The sequence below is a fragment of the Schistocerca nitens genome, chromosome 5 (genome assembly GCF_023898315.1).
Source record: "Schistocerca nitens isolate TAMUIC-IGC-003100 chromosome 5, iqSchNite1.1, whole genome shotgun sequence".
Lineage (NCBI taxonomy): Eukaryota > Metazoa > Arthropoda > Insecta > Orthoptera > Acrididae > Schistocerca > Schistocerca nitens.
In genome coordinates, this window is record NC_064618.1 from 243,676,071 (window position 1) to 243,692,738 (window position 16,668).

At 38.2% G+C, this 16,668-nt stretch overlaps 1 protein-coding gene across 1 annotated transcript in view; it reads left to right on the forward strand.

Annotated features, from left to right (window-relative positions):
- The window catches only part of LOC126259679 (structural maintenance of chromosomes protein 1A-like), a 214,612-nt gene that overhangs the window by 109,098 nt on the left and 88,846 nt on the right, over positions 1-16,668 (forward strand). Inside the window, exon 6 of the mRNA XM_049956637.1 lies at positions 5,357-5,479. Within this exon, the coding sequence (XP_049812594.1) occupies positions 5,357-5,479 (123 nt within the window). The remainder of the gene's footprint in view (positions 1-5,356; positions 5,480-16,668) is intronic.

Genomic DNA, 16,668 nt, shown 5'->3' on the forward strand with positions numbered 1-16,668 from the left:
CTCACAGAAAGAACTAGACAACAAACTAGACATTGTCGCACAAATAGGGACAAATGGTGGGTCCAAAAGCAATCTAATCACAAAGTTAAACAAAAAAATTGAACAACAAGTACAGTCAATAAACATGACACATACTCAGCCATAAACAGCAGAACAACAAAACACCACACAAACAAGCACACCCAGCAACAGAACAACAGCAACACAAAGAATACCTGAAAATGAGAAATAAGATTCTAGATGGTACACAATGACCTGCAAGTACAAATTCACACATAAAAAAAACAAAACATTTTCATAAGACAAGGCATTCAAAACAGACAGTTCAGTCCAAAAGAATATACTAGACATCTACCAGAAAGCAGGAATATACCAACCTACAATGCAACACGTGATGGAAGATATGTAAGACAAACCAGCAGAACATTCAACACCTGGTGCAAAGAACATATGGAAATATGGGACAAGCCCTCAACTTTTGCAGAACATTTATGACAAAATAGAATAAATAATGAAAGACACCTCCTAACCTTATAAGAAAAAAATAGAATAAATAATGAAAGACACTTCCTAACCATACAAGAAAATTATGACATATACAAAGCAAAGGCTGAAAGGAAGATCACTACTAAATGACCAAGTGAATATGACTAACTACTGACTGTTTAACTGATTGATCATGTAATAGATGGTAATCCCAATAAATGATCTAAAATCCCATTCCTCTCACAAGAATATAAATGTATGTAAAAAAAATAACGAAAATCCACTGACACACACAAGCAACAACAACAACGATAACAGAACTTACCTCTGCACACATACATTCACAAAAAAAAAAAAAAAAAAAAAAAACAGTTGAAAGTGAAACATGTGAAATTTGGCAACACTTATAGAACGAAATGCCACTAAACACACAAAAAACGGCAGTTAAATTGCTATACCTTGAAAGCAGTGACCAAAAAGAAAAGTGCAAACTGACAACCAGTTTGCCACATGAGAGGAAGCTGCCTGGGTTAAAAATAATGAATTGGATGCTGAACTGTCTTAAAAATAATGAATTATATGCTGATTTGTAAGTACTTCTCCATTTTATTACAAAAAACCTCAATGAACTGTTTTAAATCTGTATCCTATAAGTGCAAACAATAACCTGTTATGTGTGAATGAAAAGAATCATGTAGTATTTTGGGACACCCACTACATATTTCTTTGTAACTAATGCAAAACACATCTGGGTGAACAAGATGAATAAAAAAGACTTCATGTGTAGTATGCAAAAAGCGTTTCTCTTTTGAACTGCTGTAATTTATTATTGATTTACTTCATGTATGAAAGAGTATTTTTCACTGCTGGCATAGAGCATCACTTTCAGTTCTGGGAACATTTAAATTTCTTGAATTTCCTTTCAGTTCTGGGAACATGGAAACTTCTTGAATTTCAGCCTGTGTTGGTAAAGCTCCAATCTGCAAAGAAAACTGGCAACTTTCTCTTGTACTGTGAAAATTATGCCTTATTTCGTAGCAAGTCATTGTGAAGTGTGCTTCTACAAATAAAATCACAAGGCATAGCACTTCGGAAATAAATATATTATGTATTATTTTGGCATATAAGTCTTCTCATTTCCGTTCGTTACCATTTCCAGAAACAAAGTGGTTTCTTGTTGAAGCTTGAGCACTCTATGCAACACCTTGCCTCATTGTCACTACATGAGTAGGTACATTTAACAAATCAGGTGCAAGTGTTTTCCTTGCCAAAGCATAATGGCATATAATGCAATGGCTGAATGTTGCATTTGGAGCAAGTCCTTTCACCAGTGTGTGGAATCCAGAGCGAACCCTAAAATGGGAGGTGCTCTGCCTGTACATACACCTACTAACTTCAAACTTCAATCAGTGCATCCCCCCCCCCCCCCCCCCCCAAACAATATTCTTATTCTTCACTGATCAGATAACATCATCAGCACATATGGTAGTGTCCAGCGATTGCAAGAACACTTATTATTGTTTCAGGTCATCATTTTTTGTTTTCAAAAATAGACAGGCAGCTGGAAACAAGATGCAACGTTGGTCGATTCATCTATAAATATACAGTTTTATGCACCTGTCATTTATTTATTTTTCCACTATCCAATTCAGTGGTTCACACCATCATTTTCAGATGGAGAATTGTTTAGTTACAAATCTAGTAGCAAAAAGTCTTGATCTTACTTCGTTGAGTACCATGTCCAAAATTTTTGAACACATGTCCCCAATGTGACTTCTAATTTTGTTGTTGGTTGTTGGCTGAGATGCGCTATCTTACTCATCTTTTACACATGTTGCTCTTAGAACTAGCTTCACCATGTTTAGTAATGAAAGACTGATGGATCCTCTCCTATTTTATGAGATGTCTTGGTTTCAGTGACTTGAAGAGTGATTTGATATGAAGCTACAAGACCAGCTTCAGTTGACTGGAAAATGTAGCCTGTTGAATGCACGCATGAATGTATGAGTGCAGCTTATTTGCATTTGAAGAATTCAGTGTATTTTCCAGTGAACTTTACATGAATGCTTTCAAAAGTGTCTTTTAATTTGCTGTGTTTCATATTCTCTAGTGGTAGCAATTTACTGCATGCAACATACTCAGGCTAGTATTAGGTCACCCCCTACACCCTCAGGTGGCATGGCTCCTAAAAGAAGGAAAAAGTGTTTAAAGTTCAAGTACTTAAGAGCCAGAAACTTACTATAATGCATTTAAAAAAAGTGTAGAAAAATTATAACATTATTAATCAGTAACATAATGCAACTGATGTTTACTATATTGATTAAGTTTGGGTTTATGTCTGTTTGAAACTGAATTAATGCAATTTATATCTTGACATGCACATATTGCCTCAATTTATTATAAAGCACCTTCAGTAGTCTGGATTATATATGTATTTACATGGTGCTTGAGCCATTTATTGAGATGTGCATTGATCTAATTCAAAATCATCAACACAGTATTGCTATACTGTATTGAACATAAGTTTAACATGGATGTCAACATTGAGCCTTGAGTACCTGACATTGCATCTTGAATCTGGAGACTGTGGGACAGTATTTCATCAGTATCTCAAATACTACTCAAAATAGGAAACAACAAGCAGCAAGTGAATATATCACAGTGCCCAAATACAGCGTGACAATTCACAAGGTCACTCATAATTCATAAGCAGCTTTTTGTTGCAGCTGCTGTGACGCTGTGGCTGCCTGTATTCATATTATGACAATGTGTTCTCATTAAGTATGTAGTCAAAATGCAAAGAATCTAAAGAACATAAAGAACATTATAGACAAAAGCAAACATTATTCGAAGCTTAGTATAATAATTGTCCCATAAAAAAATGAAATTAAAAAAAAGATTGGAAATAATTTGTGAGTGGTGTTGGCTGTGTTCAGTATTCATGGTTCAGATACAACAAATCTTCAGAGTCTTTGATAAACATTTTTGGACCGTCTCTTTTTGCAAGCAAGCAGTTCCCTGGAAAGACTGTTTACACTGCACATTGTCCTACATTTTACTTTTCATGTTACCCACCTACAATAGATTTTACCTCTCTGTTTAAATGAGAGTACAGCACAATAAATACGGCACTTGCAATCTTGACTTACTCAAGCTGTGGCCCTGCATGCGCTACAACTGAAACCACTACGTGCGATGCAGCTCTGCATGTCACAGTGCAGTCCTGTCCAAACTGACTGCGTATGAATGCTCTACTTCTTTTGATGTACAATTGGCTGAATACGTTCGACATGGCACACTTATTATGTATATGCCTTAACATATGTAAATGTTAATTGTTTGGACACTTTGAAATTATACATAAGACAAATCTCAACAGGCAAGAAAGGTATGTAAAAGTTATTTCAATACATTGCTGTTGCGTATGCAGCAATATATAACATAAAGTGCAGCAGCTGAAAAGTAGCAACATTACTCATAAACATTACTGTATTCATGATCTCAAAGAAGGAAACAGGCATGCACACAATGCTCTTGAATTGTAAAAATGGTGGATGGAAAGGGATTCATTAATTTCTCTCAGGGGCTTGATCTTGACACTTTAAGTAAGGACAGAATAGGATTCAAAAATCTCTTGCGGATGACTGCAGCTGATTTTTAAAGACTGCTAAGAAATGTTGTATTGCATTGTATTGTATTTTAATTGGTCCTGTTGTCTACAAACAGCTTATGCATAAGACATTGGACAAGTCAAGTTATACAGCTGAAAGTCATTTCTAGGCATATGTATTTAGGGTTACAATAATACACTTATACATAAGTATTTATATAACACACTTCGTAAATTTAGGGGGATGAATGTCAAAAAAAGACAATTTCAGACTGCCAGTTTCTCTTTCCCTTACATTAGTTATCACACTTCACACTCAAAATTCACTGCTAATTTATCAGATGATGGGCAGTGAATTACTAAACTTCTAAATCATAATAAATATGACCACTGATGAATAGACAGCCACACATCATCAAACTGTGATGTGATGTGAGACTGTAAGATTGAGAAGACTCAAAATGTTTTACCGATTAGTTCCCCTGCAATCATTTGAGAATGATTGGGAGGGAAAATATGTGAATCCAAGTTTTTTGATTTTTAATTTTTAATGCAAAATTACTTACAATGAAGAATTGCTGCAATGAAAGTGCATAGTGAACCAGTACATACTAAGTTTACAAGAGGAGTGCTGTTATGGGCAACACATCTGTATCATATGTGTTCAGGAGGCAGCTTGGCAAGCACAAGTGTCGTGATAAAATGAGATAGGCAGACAGTGATATGTAGCACAAGCTGTAGATTTTAAATCTGTCGTTGCTTGATTGCAAGCAAAGCCACTCACCATACTGTGATGATAGTGGATATTTTCTCTTTTCATGTTAATGATGCCATTTTAACACAATAAATTTCATAGATTTCTGTAAGGATTGTTCTCACTCTAAATTACCCTCTACTTCACAAGCTTGCAACCACTGTATGTCCATATTTGAGATCATAGACCTGTGTGTGCAACTTCTAGTCTGCTCTGAAAAAGCCTGGGTGAAGCACTTGCGGAACTCAGTTCTTTCCTTACTGTGAAGTAATTTTTAGAGTTTTGATTACTGTTCAGAGTGGCATCACAACTATGAAAAAGAAAAACATATTTATGTTCAATAGTTAAAAAACGGCAATGCTGTAAATTAGCAATTTCTTACCCAACAGTTGGTACTTGAATAGGGAACATTTCGAATGAAGAAAGAAACTCCTTTCTACATTCACATTCCTTAATTACAGTCCTTTGGCAGTATCAGGTTGCATAGAGTGTTTTCAATTTTGCAGATAGAGAAGAGAATCAGTACCAGAGATCATGAGAAGTGGATGTTATCAACAACTATGGAAGTTCTTGAAACAAATTTGAAGCAGCAGCACCAATGGCATATAAAATATTTGTTCGAGAGCAAAGTACGTCTATAACAGTATTTGCTAAATATTTTAATGATAAAATCTACTTAATTATAAAAAAAAGTTTTAGATAGACAATAAATGTGATACAAGCATTATGCCACTCATAAAAGTTGCCAAAATACCAAGTAGCTAAGTGCTCTCATTGTCAAATACGAGATCAGTATAGTTTGGGCAATTTGTGCTCCATTGTAAGCAATAGTTAGTTTTTCAGTGCATCTCAATTTTTATGATGTCATACCTCTTGAACTATATGTCATACAAAGATATAAGTCTACAAGTACATTCAGTGGTTTATGTAGATACTGTCTGCAAAACATGTTGTGAATAGTTATTTCTAAAGAAGTAATAAATTAAAATGTCATGCATGATGCTGATGTTTTACTGAATGAACAACAGAAATGTTGTAAACGGTAAACATTTCTCCTTTCATTGTTTTGTGTGGGGAGGAGGCAGGGGGGAAAGGGGGAGGGGGGGCAAGTCAATGAGAAAAATATTTCATAAAGGTTTGAAATTATGTGTAAAGTTTTCTGGAAGTCACTAAATGCTCTTATTCTCAAATTCTGGATGAATATTGTCTGGGTATTTTTGTGTCCCATGAGTTATGCTACCTCAAAACATATACACAGTTTCTGACTGTATTAACAATTGTCTTACTGTGTTAAACCTTTGTAACATAAGATTGTATCTCTTAATGAGTAGATTCAGTCAGCATTTTAATTCAGTCAATAATTGCATGAAGCATTGAAAATGAAGTTTGTGTTGGTCTTGGAAGCTGTTGATAGATAATCTGCTACTGGGATTGGATGACTGTGTCTGGGTTAGCCATGCTGTAATATAGATTAAAGAGATAGTCACAGTATCTCCCACAGTTTAACCCTGTAGCTTCCTACTGCAGTGCAGGCATGCTTCTGTTATTTGTTTTCTGGTATCAAAGCCAAAATGTTAAAATCATCAATTTCATTGTGCAGTTGGGACATGATTAGTGTCTTCAGAAGATTTTATTCTCTACATGATGTAACACTTTTATAGATCTTACAAGAAATAAAAGAATAGAAATACATTGAGTATGGAAATTTTGTTCTTCCATACATTTGAAAGATTTATGCCACCTGGAAGTTTTCTCCTCTCTCCATTGAGAACCAAGAGTGGTGTCACTATCACATTTCAGTTGCCTTCATAGCACTAGTTTCTGTGGAGAGTGATGTAAACTTCTGGTAGGCATGCCATATAAACAGCCACAACAACAGCACAAAACTTCTCATATTTATAGTATGGCTGTTGTATTTTTAAGAATATATAATTCAAGTGAATTTTGTAGCATAAACGGAAGGCAGAACAAACCTGCATCTATGGCAAACTATTGTGAACTGCACGGCAGAAGGTGCTTAGTATGCTACCACATGTTAGGATTTCTTCCTGTTCCAAGTGTGTATCGAGCATGAGAAGAAAACAAACAACTGAGCCTATGGGATCGTTTCATATCGTATCTCTACATCAAAGTATTTTTATGCATTGACTGATTCTAATTATGAATGCATTGACTGATTCTAATTATGAATAACTAGTTATCACACGTGACTATTCGCATGTCAGTAGTTTTGTTATAATGACTGATAGTGAGTTAGTAAGCTATTGTATGTGCAATAAAGTCAGTTGCCCTCATGTGTCTTGCTTATTGGGCAAGTGTAGCTTATGATGTGCCCTATTCCAAACTGCCCCCTCCCCCAAACTACACCCCATCCCAAAGCTGTCCCCTGCACAGAGTGTTGGCACGCACAGCGTTGCTGCCAAGCATTGTGTGCAGAGGGGTGTGGATAGGAGTGTGTGTCCATGCACTGTGCCATTGAAGTAGCACATGTACATTATGTAACAAATTAAGGGGCTCCGGAACGCCCTATACTTGCAATGTTAAAATAACGCTTATAAATTACATCTTTCCTCACAAAGTATGTGAGGTAGGAAGTTGAACTTTTTACAGATTATTTATTGGAATATGGGCTACAACTTAACACAGGGATTTTACAAAATTTTAGTTCAGTTATTAAAGATGATTTTTTTTCAATTGTAATGAAAATTCACAACATTTTTTTGCAATTTTTTATTTATATATTCAAAAATATACAGTTTTTTGGAAAAAGGCTGTGTTAAATTATGCAGAAGGTACTGTGTAACATTTACTGAAAGTTTGAAACAAATATGTTTGGAAGATCCTTAGAAAACATGTAATTAGTATGAGAAAATAAAAGTTTTGGGAATCGAGCGACAAAGATTGGATTAACTTTTTAGTGCATTCCAGGTCCATAGGATGGATTATCTTCATCCTCTGCAAACTCCTCCTCCAGCTTCCTCTTGTTCCTCCTCCTGTTTACTCTTGCTTGTATTTCTAGACTCTTTACAGCCCTGTCTGCAGCCCGAAGGCGTTCCTTGTCTAAAGCAAGCATTGCTCGTACCATGTTAGAACCTATCTTCATTCCCATATTTCTAAATACCTTGCACCTTACAATGTTGTCATCATTGAAAGTCGCAACAGCATCATACACACCAAAGTGAAGTGTTTCTATTCCAACAAATACAGTCTTGGGGATTCTCGACCATATAACACTATTTACACTTTCATTGGGGTTTTGAGTTTTTCCGTGAAACACTTTTTCAACAGTTCAGGTGCTGCTAAGTCTCTGAAAATAGGTTTTATCACCTCCATTATTGCATGAGGCAGACTATGCTTATGAGTGTACACTTCACCAGTTAGCAATCCTTTGTTATATTTACACCAACTGTCTTCTTCTTTGGGACACAAGCTATGTTGGGGATTTTCATCAGTTGAAGAAGTATGAAAAAAAAGAGCCCAAACAGCCTTCTTCATTTCGTCGACACTTTGTGTATTTTGCCTAATAGCCATTCCATAATAGTTCTGTATTTTGTCAATTACACTGTCAGTTAACCTTCCCTTCCCATCCAACCCTTTACCATCACTGAGTTTTTGTTTTTTGTACGAAGCTTTCAGTCGCCGAAGTCTTGTTCCCATTCGCTTCTGTATGTGTCCAATACACTCAAATTTCTGCACTACAACGTCATCACCATAGGGCTTCAGTCCTTGAACATGTTTGAAACTTTTAGAATCACCGTCACCAAGGTAATTAACATATCGCACTTTATCACACGCCTCAGAACGCTGGAATATACTGGCAACACCAGCCACTTCCATTCCTCCACTACTGCCACTATAGTTAGCTTTGCAATTATTTTCATGTGTACCTTTATATTTTTGTGGACATCTACAATACTTTGATATTACTGCTACATCTAAAACTTTCCCTGTGTACATACTGGTGGCAGATACTACACCATGAAGAGATGTGTGTCCCCGTTTATGCCAGGTACCATCGAACGCTGCAGTCAAATCTCTGTTACCATTATTTTCCATTACTGCCTCTTCCACAGCTTTCTTCATAGATTCTATACAGACATCTTCTACTTTAGACCCTATTAATTTATTATAGGTCGTAAACTTGGTTGGGGGATTTGGAAGATTCATGATGCCACAGAAAATTGCACCTGCAGTAGCACCCTTACCAACTGAACGCAAGGAATAAACAAATCTAATGTTGTGTTCGTAGATTTTGCTACCATTTTCTTCAGTTGCAGTTACTGCAACACTGTTCCAAAAAGTGGTCATGTATGAACACTTATCACATTTCAGTTGTATTTCACTAGCAAGTCCTACGTGCTTTATTATGGAGAGTTCCAGACCAACTTCACTACAATGAATACATCTTACACAGTTTGAAAAAATTCCTTTGAGAACCGACATATCAAATATTTCATTCACATCCGATTCGCCCATAAAACATTCATAGTTTTCACTCATTGAACCAAGCTTCTTCTGTGAAGTATTTTCTTTCCCACTTTGACTGCTATGGGCAGGTGTACTTGAGAGGTTAGGTTCACTCACTTGGTTATCGTCTTTATTGTTTACAGTAATAACACATACCTTTGGCTTTCCAACATTTCTCCTTTTCTTAAAAGCCTTCAGAGGATTTCTAATAACTTTACTTTTACTCATTATTATACTTCAACAAAACAGAGACTCAAGAAACAGAATTAATTACGAATATTTTCGAGATAACGGCAGAGTAAATAAACATGAAACAATCGACAATCACACCAGCGATATATATTGAACCATCACAGGTTAGCCACAACACATACTTTATCTCACATCACTAAAATGTACCTGATGAACACGGACGTTAATAATAACACCATTTGACAGCAGTTTAACAGCGCCACAGTGGGTCACGCCTATGTAGAACACATTTCAAAAAAAATTTAAAAATAGTTGTAGTCTTCGGAATTGAATAAATTATATATCTATTAAAAGGTAATAGTCTGCAGATTCAGAAAACGCAAAAAAGTAAAAATTGAACTTTTCATGATTTTGAGCCTTTCCGGAGCCCCTTAAATAATTTTTTAACATTGTTTATGTTCACTAACATAAAAAAAGTTCCATTACCCACTTCACTGTCTTAGGGGTCAGGCTTTTCTTTGTGGAACAGACAGAGCTACTCCTGTATTTACATGCTGGTGAGGTGGTTTGGGTGCTCTGGATCCAGAGGGCTATGCCGCGGTAGCGTAGCTACCAGCAGGGCCACCCATGCAGGACAGGCCAAAGAAGAGGAGTCAGACAAAGTGTGTCCCACAACGTCCTATTGATAACCTTTTCCTGTTCTATCCTAAGCCCATCCTTTTTCCTTATCATTTTCAATTTCTTACAACGTAGGGCAGGGAGGGCTCTAGAGGCATGATGAAGCCAGTCTCCCTAAGGGAGTAAACCCAATACAAATCTAAGCCCTCCAGGTTGGGGGTTGATCATGGGGCTAACAAACCCATATCAGAAAAAACATATTGTTACGAAGCTCAAAGATAGGAACAGCTGGACTGATGATACTGATGAACAACTCATGCAAGGAAAAGGACACCATAAACGGAAAAATGATATATACTTTGCTACTTGGAATGTAAGAACTTTGAACAAACCAGGAGCTCTACATGGACTCAAACAAGAGATTGAGAAATACTGTATAGGAGGAGGTCAGATGGAAAGGAGATGGGACCATAAGAAGTAGTAATTACACAATTATGTATAGTGGAGGAGACAGTGGTATAGTAGGTGGTACTGACTTTCTTGTAGACAGTAAGTATAAAGCAGCAGTCATAAATGTTAACCCTCTAAATGAAAGGATGTGTACTTTGAGAATGAAGGCCCACATCTTCAACATCACTCTAGCATGTGTGCGTGCACCCACAGAAGATGATGAGGACGAAGTGAAAGATGAGTTTTATGGTCAATTGGAACAGGAATTAAAAGGCGTACCAAGGAATTATGTAAAGATAGTGATGGGTTACTTCAGTGCAAAAGTGGGAATAGAAGAAGCCTTTAGAGAAACAGTAGGAAATGAAAGCTTGCATGAGGTGTCGAATAAAAATGGACAAAAACTTATAGACTTTGCCATGGGCAGTGCAATGGTAGTGAAGAGTACATGGCTCCAGAGAAAGAACATAAGGAAAGCCACACGGCAATCACCAGATGGCACTACTTTTAATTAAATTGACCATTTGGTAGTCGACAGGGAGCTTGTGTCTGAAATCCTTGAAGTTGGTATCTGCTGGGGCCTGACTACGATTTGGATCATTATATGGTAAGAGTGAAATACAGACAACAGATAGCCGTATATAGATCCAGAGGGAAAAGAAAAGCTCCGCAAAGATACAATGTTTTCAGATTGAACGAGAAGGGAGTATCCAAAAAGTATTAAACAGAACTGCAGAAGAAGTGTGAGGCTAAACAAAGCCAAGCCCTGAAAAGCATCAAAGGGAAGTGGAGTATGATTAAAGAGGCTCTATAAGAAACTGCTGAAGAAGTTTCAGGTTTAGAAGAGAAGCTGAAAAGGGCAGGATGGTACAATGGAGATTGTAAAATGGCAGTGGAAGAGAGAAATGAGGCAAGGAAGAAAATGATAAACAGGACAAAAGACCTAATATAGAAGAATTCACGAAGAAAAGGACAGAGGCAGATAAAATTTACAGAACAAAGAAATGAGAATTAGAGAGGAGTGGATTACATAGCTAGAAGAAGAGTATAATGCTCAAGAAGTAAGAAAATTCTACAAGAGTGTTCAGGAACTGAAGAAAGGCTTCCAGCCACGTACGGTATTCTGCAGAGATAAAGAAGGAAATTTTATAGGAGGAGAAGAATAGGTTCTAGAGTGATGGGCTGAATATTTCAGTGAGGTGCTGAATGTCACTACAGAAAGAGTAGTTCTGGAAGAAAATGAAACAGAGGGTGACCAACCATGGCAGAATGTTAGTCAGGATGAAAGACCTGTACCTATACCAACAGTAGAGGAAGTTAGGAAGGCAATTAAAAGCCTAAGGAATAATAAGGCTCCAGGTAGCAACAACATTTCAGCAGAGATGATCGAAAGTGGAGGTAAACATCTAACAAGATTGGTACATCAGCTGATAGTGGAAATATGGGAAAAGGAAGAGATGCCAGACCAGTGGAACATCGCTATTATATGCCCAATTCATAAGACGGAGGACAAAGCAAACTCTGAAAATTATCATGGTATTGCTTTAGTCAGCGTTGCGTACAAAGTATTAGCCAAAATCATTGCTATGAGAGTTGCACTTATTCTTGTATGTGTGCATTGTGCTAAAGTGAGAGCAGGAATGGGATGGGCAGTTGAGCACAGGGATTAGTGAATGGTGAGATCTGAAGGTTTCTGAAAATGAGAGCTATGTTGCAGAGAGAGAGCTCATGTGCACAGTTCATAAAAGCTTGTGTTACTGGAAAGAATCCAGATGGCATAAGCTGTGAATAAATCATTGAAGATCAGGTAGCCTGAACCCCATTCTTCAGATACATATTCTGGCGGCACAAATTTGGTGACTAGATTGGGTGGGGACCTTGTCATGTTGAAAGAACCTAGCCATCCTTGTAGACAAAGGAACTTCTTCCAAGAATGCTGGAAGCTCATTTCCATGAAAGTCTAGATAACGGGGCCTGTAAGATGATGAGGCAACACAACAGGTCCAGTCATCTGATTCCCTGTCATACTACACCATACATATAGAGAGAAGTGTCCTAGAGAGAATCTTGACAAAAGCATGTAAGTTTTTGTCATTACACCAATGTGAGTTACTTATTATTCATACCGTCATCAATCAACAATATTAAAGAGACAATTTGATGATTTATAACTATCCAGTGACAAAACTCCAACCATATACTTCCATCTTCTTCTCGAAGGTGTTTAATCCGCTGTAAATTATAAGGATAAAGGCTGTGCATACTTAATGGAACTTATTCTTGTATGTGTACATGTAAAATTACTTTGTCTACTTTTTGAAGGGCTGTGTTCTACCAACGGAGAAACATCTACTTATTCCACCCCCTGTTCATTTGTATTTTCAGATAAGGTATACTTGATAGGCGTTGCACCATCTAACAGGGTTTAGTGAAATCACAAGTGAATGCACTTGAATCTAGCACTCTGCAGTCAGGAAATTGTCTACTGTACTGTCAATAAGCAACAGCATATCCATTACAAAATCATTCATAAATACCATGTCAGCTACTTATACACAGTTGTGTAAACTCAAGCACAATCTCACAACTTTAACTTCCAAACAAAGCTGACAATCAATAACATAAATCAAAGTAACTAGAGTAGCAATATGCAAAATGGAAAATTATCTCTGTAACCAGTTATATTTATGTAATCAATAAAAATTGGGCACACACAGTATTTTATTCGAGTTAGTCTATACAACAACACCCTTCCTAAAATATTTACTATTCCTCATGAAACATCCTGTGTACTGACAACAAGTGTAAAGAACCTTACATATTAGGTAGAACTGCAGTTAGGGTTGAGAACACAGTACGTTTAAAGTAGAATTCTTCTCAAATTCTGTATTCCAAAGAATATTTTACCTTTGTGATTCACAAAATGGTTATGTTTTTCTCTCGTTTCATCTTATTGCAAGAGAAGAGATAAAAACCTTAATCATCCTGTTTTGACAGCACATCTTGAATAGTTATTCATGTGGCACAAGCTCTATAAGCATGCACAATCAATGGTTCAGGACATCTCATCTACACTGATGGATTCTGTAGAAGAAACTATAACCACATGAATTGTGTACTTATTATTGTAATAAGGAAGTTGTGTCTGCATCACTGGAAACCGAACCGCACAATAACCCTGAAAGAGTTGAAAGAGTAGTTCGGTGTGGGGTGGCAGAGGGGTGAAGTGGACTGCAGTAGTTGTCGTGGGATTGTGGACTACTTGCGACTGCGCCGGGGATGGAGCCTCTCCGTCTTTTCTAGGCCCCCGGTTAACATACAGTACAATACAAAGCATAACTTGAAGAGAAATTGATTATATTAATTAACTTCTTAACGTTTTCTGTTTGATTCATTATATGGCTGCCAGGTCTGATAACCAATCACATTTTGTGTATCCTGCAATATTTCTTTGAGACAGCTAGTCAGCATCATCAGGTGGTGGATGGTGTGAAACTATCTACAGGGAGGAGAGAATCTGAACCCACAGAGAAATGGGCATGGGAATGAAACAGCACACAACTCACATTGACAGCTATTTGCTAAGCTTTTGGCAGCAATACACAATGTAAAGCGCAAGACGAGGTCTGCAATGGTTGCACTCTATGTAAGCACTGGCCAGACTTGTCCACTGGCACATGCAAGTGAATATCTCTGTCAGTGGGTCTCCCAATACTAAGTGTTGTGTGCACCCCACATGGCAGATTTCCGCACTGTTCCACTGCAATACCCATGCAAGCTTGTCTGCCTGCATCACAATGTTCGCTGACAGGGTTACTAAATCCCTCCACCTTGAAAAGGCCATGTAGGGTGAAAATGACCAACCTTGGGCTGCAACCTTCAGCATAAAAACAGATAGGTCCATGGGGAATTCTGTAGCAGACTGTCTGCCAAAGAAGCAATGCTGACACCACTGGCTCCGATGAAAGGGCCCAGGGGCTGAGGCAGTTGGGGGTTTGTTGGCAGCAGTGGAGGCGGGGCCACCTCTGATGGCTAGGAGCAAGGAGGTGGAGGAGGGGGAGTACTGATCAAAATCCTTGGGCTCCACATCAACACGTGCAGGTGAAAGCTTCACTAGGGGTTGAGAGTGCAGGTGATGGGAAGATGTGGAGGGAGTGGCAACAGGGAGCACGCTGCTGCAAGTGCCGCCCCCCCCCCCCCCCCCCCCCAAACAACAACAGTGTTGCACAAACCCTGCCACTTGACTGTCCAGAAGATTGCGATCATGGAGGCCCAACAGGGCATCAGCATAGCTGACTGCACGGTGGGTCAGCTGCTCTGTGCTGACATCCACAACAAACAACTGCCAACCTTTGTGGCCCAGCATGACACCCAGCAGCCACCGCTTGAAGAACTGGGCCCAAATGGCTGACCTGGAGGAAAACATGGCATCTGTGATGGTCTGTGGCATGCGACTCAGGATGCAGCAAATCCAGGAGACCCCATGGCTAGTGCCTGTGCAAACATTGTGCCAGACTGCTCGGGGGTGTCAACCAGTATGTAGCCCAAAAACTCGGCAACTCCTTGTCACAGGAAGAGGCGGGCATGGACTAATTCACTTGGTTCTTAGATGTACGCACTAAGTGCTCCATCTCTGCATTAGAAGCCAGGTGAAACAGGGCTGTAGTCAGAGACTCGATAGCACTGCAAATACGTAAGCCCTCAAGGTCAATACCCCAGTCTGAACCTTGGGATCAGGAGCTAACCAGACAATCATGTCTTGAATTAGCGAGTCTGCATAAACGCAGCACATTTGGGACACTCAAAATGACACTTGTGCAAGACGTCCAGCACATCAGTGATCCAGGCCACATATGACTATCCAGGGCACTCGTGAAATTGTTTTTAATTGCAACAGTGGTACCAATACATGTATTTGATGACTGAAATTCTGTACTAGCAACTGACAAAGCTCATTAAGGGTAACTTTCTCAAGTTCAGTAGCGGGCTTCAAATTTTGAACAACTACATATAAACCGATGCTGCTGGACAACCAGCAAACAATTTCAGGGGTGGTGAAGAAAACCGTGTAGTGAGTGCCTGGCCCGTCAACTGAGAGGTAACAAAGTGAAGCAAGTTCACATACTGGTTAATCAGCACAGGCATCTGATCCTGTTGCAACTGCTCCTTCTGTAGGTGCAACTGCTTTTGCCAATGCTGGAGAAATGCTGGGTCCATGCTCACCCAAGTTAATAGTACAAAATGGAAAAAGAGAGAGGAAAAGAAAAAAAAAAATAGGGGCGTCACACATCTAAGAACATCGTTTGCTGCCACTTTAGTATCTGCACCGGTGGGGCAATGGCACTATAGTATAAGATTGGCACTAACACTTCACAGGCTGACAGTTACTCAATGACCCCTTCTGTCAGCCAATCAATTTGCATTTAGGATAGTGTAATTAAGTCAATCCAATAAGCTGTGTACCTTGTCAAATGGAGCATGTGAGAAGTTGGACACTGCAATCAATAAACTGTCTACATTTTTTGTTGATCATGTTACTATATTTTTTGTTGATCGTGTTGTGACATACTGTTTATCAACATTCGGTTTTCCCACACAGGTTTCTTGAATGGAACAAAAAAGTGGGAATTAGTGTAGCAGAGGTGCTCCCCACCTCAAATTGTAAGGTAGCTTGTGGAATATGGGTGTAGATGTAGAATTTCTGCATACAGTTCGGAAAGGAAAATGGTGCCACTACAACAACAATTGGAATTAATATCAACGTGGAATATAGTTCACACTTAATTTAAAGGAAGATCATGTCATTTTATGTCCACTTTTTAATTACATAGGTGTCAGGATTATCTAAAAACTACTTTTCATTGTTTTGTTGTACCTGCACTATATTCATCACAATTTATCAGTGAAATCAATGTAAGTTGATACTTATGTTTCTTTTGGAGAGTAAGTGATTATCTTTTAAAGACTGGAGTAGAATTACACAAATCAAAAGAGATCAGTTGATTTCTGTGCTCTTCTTAGATCAGTGTAACTTCTACAATTTCTTTAGCAATGAACTTTCATTTGTGCATGTTACAAGTAAGCAAATACATAC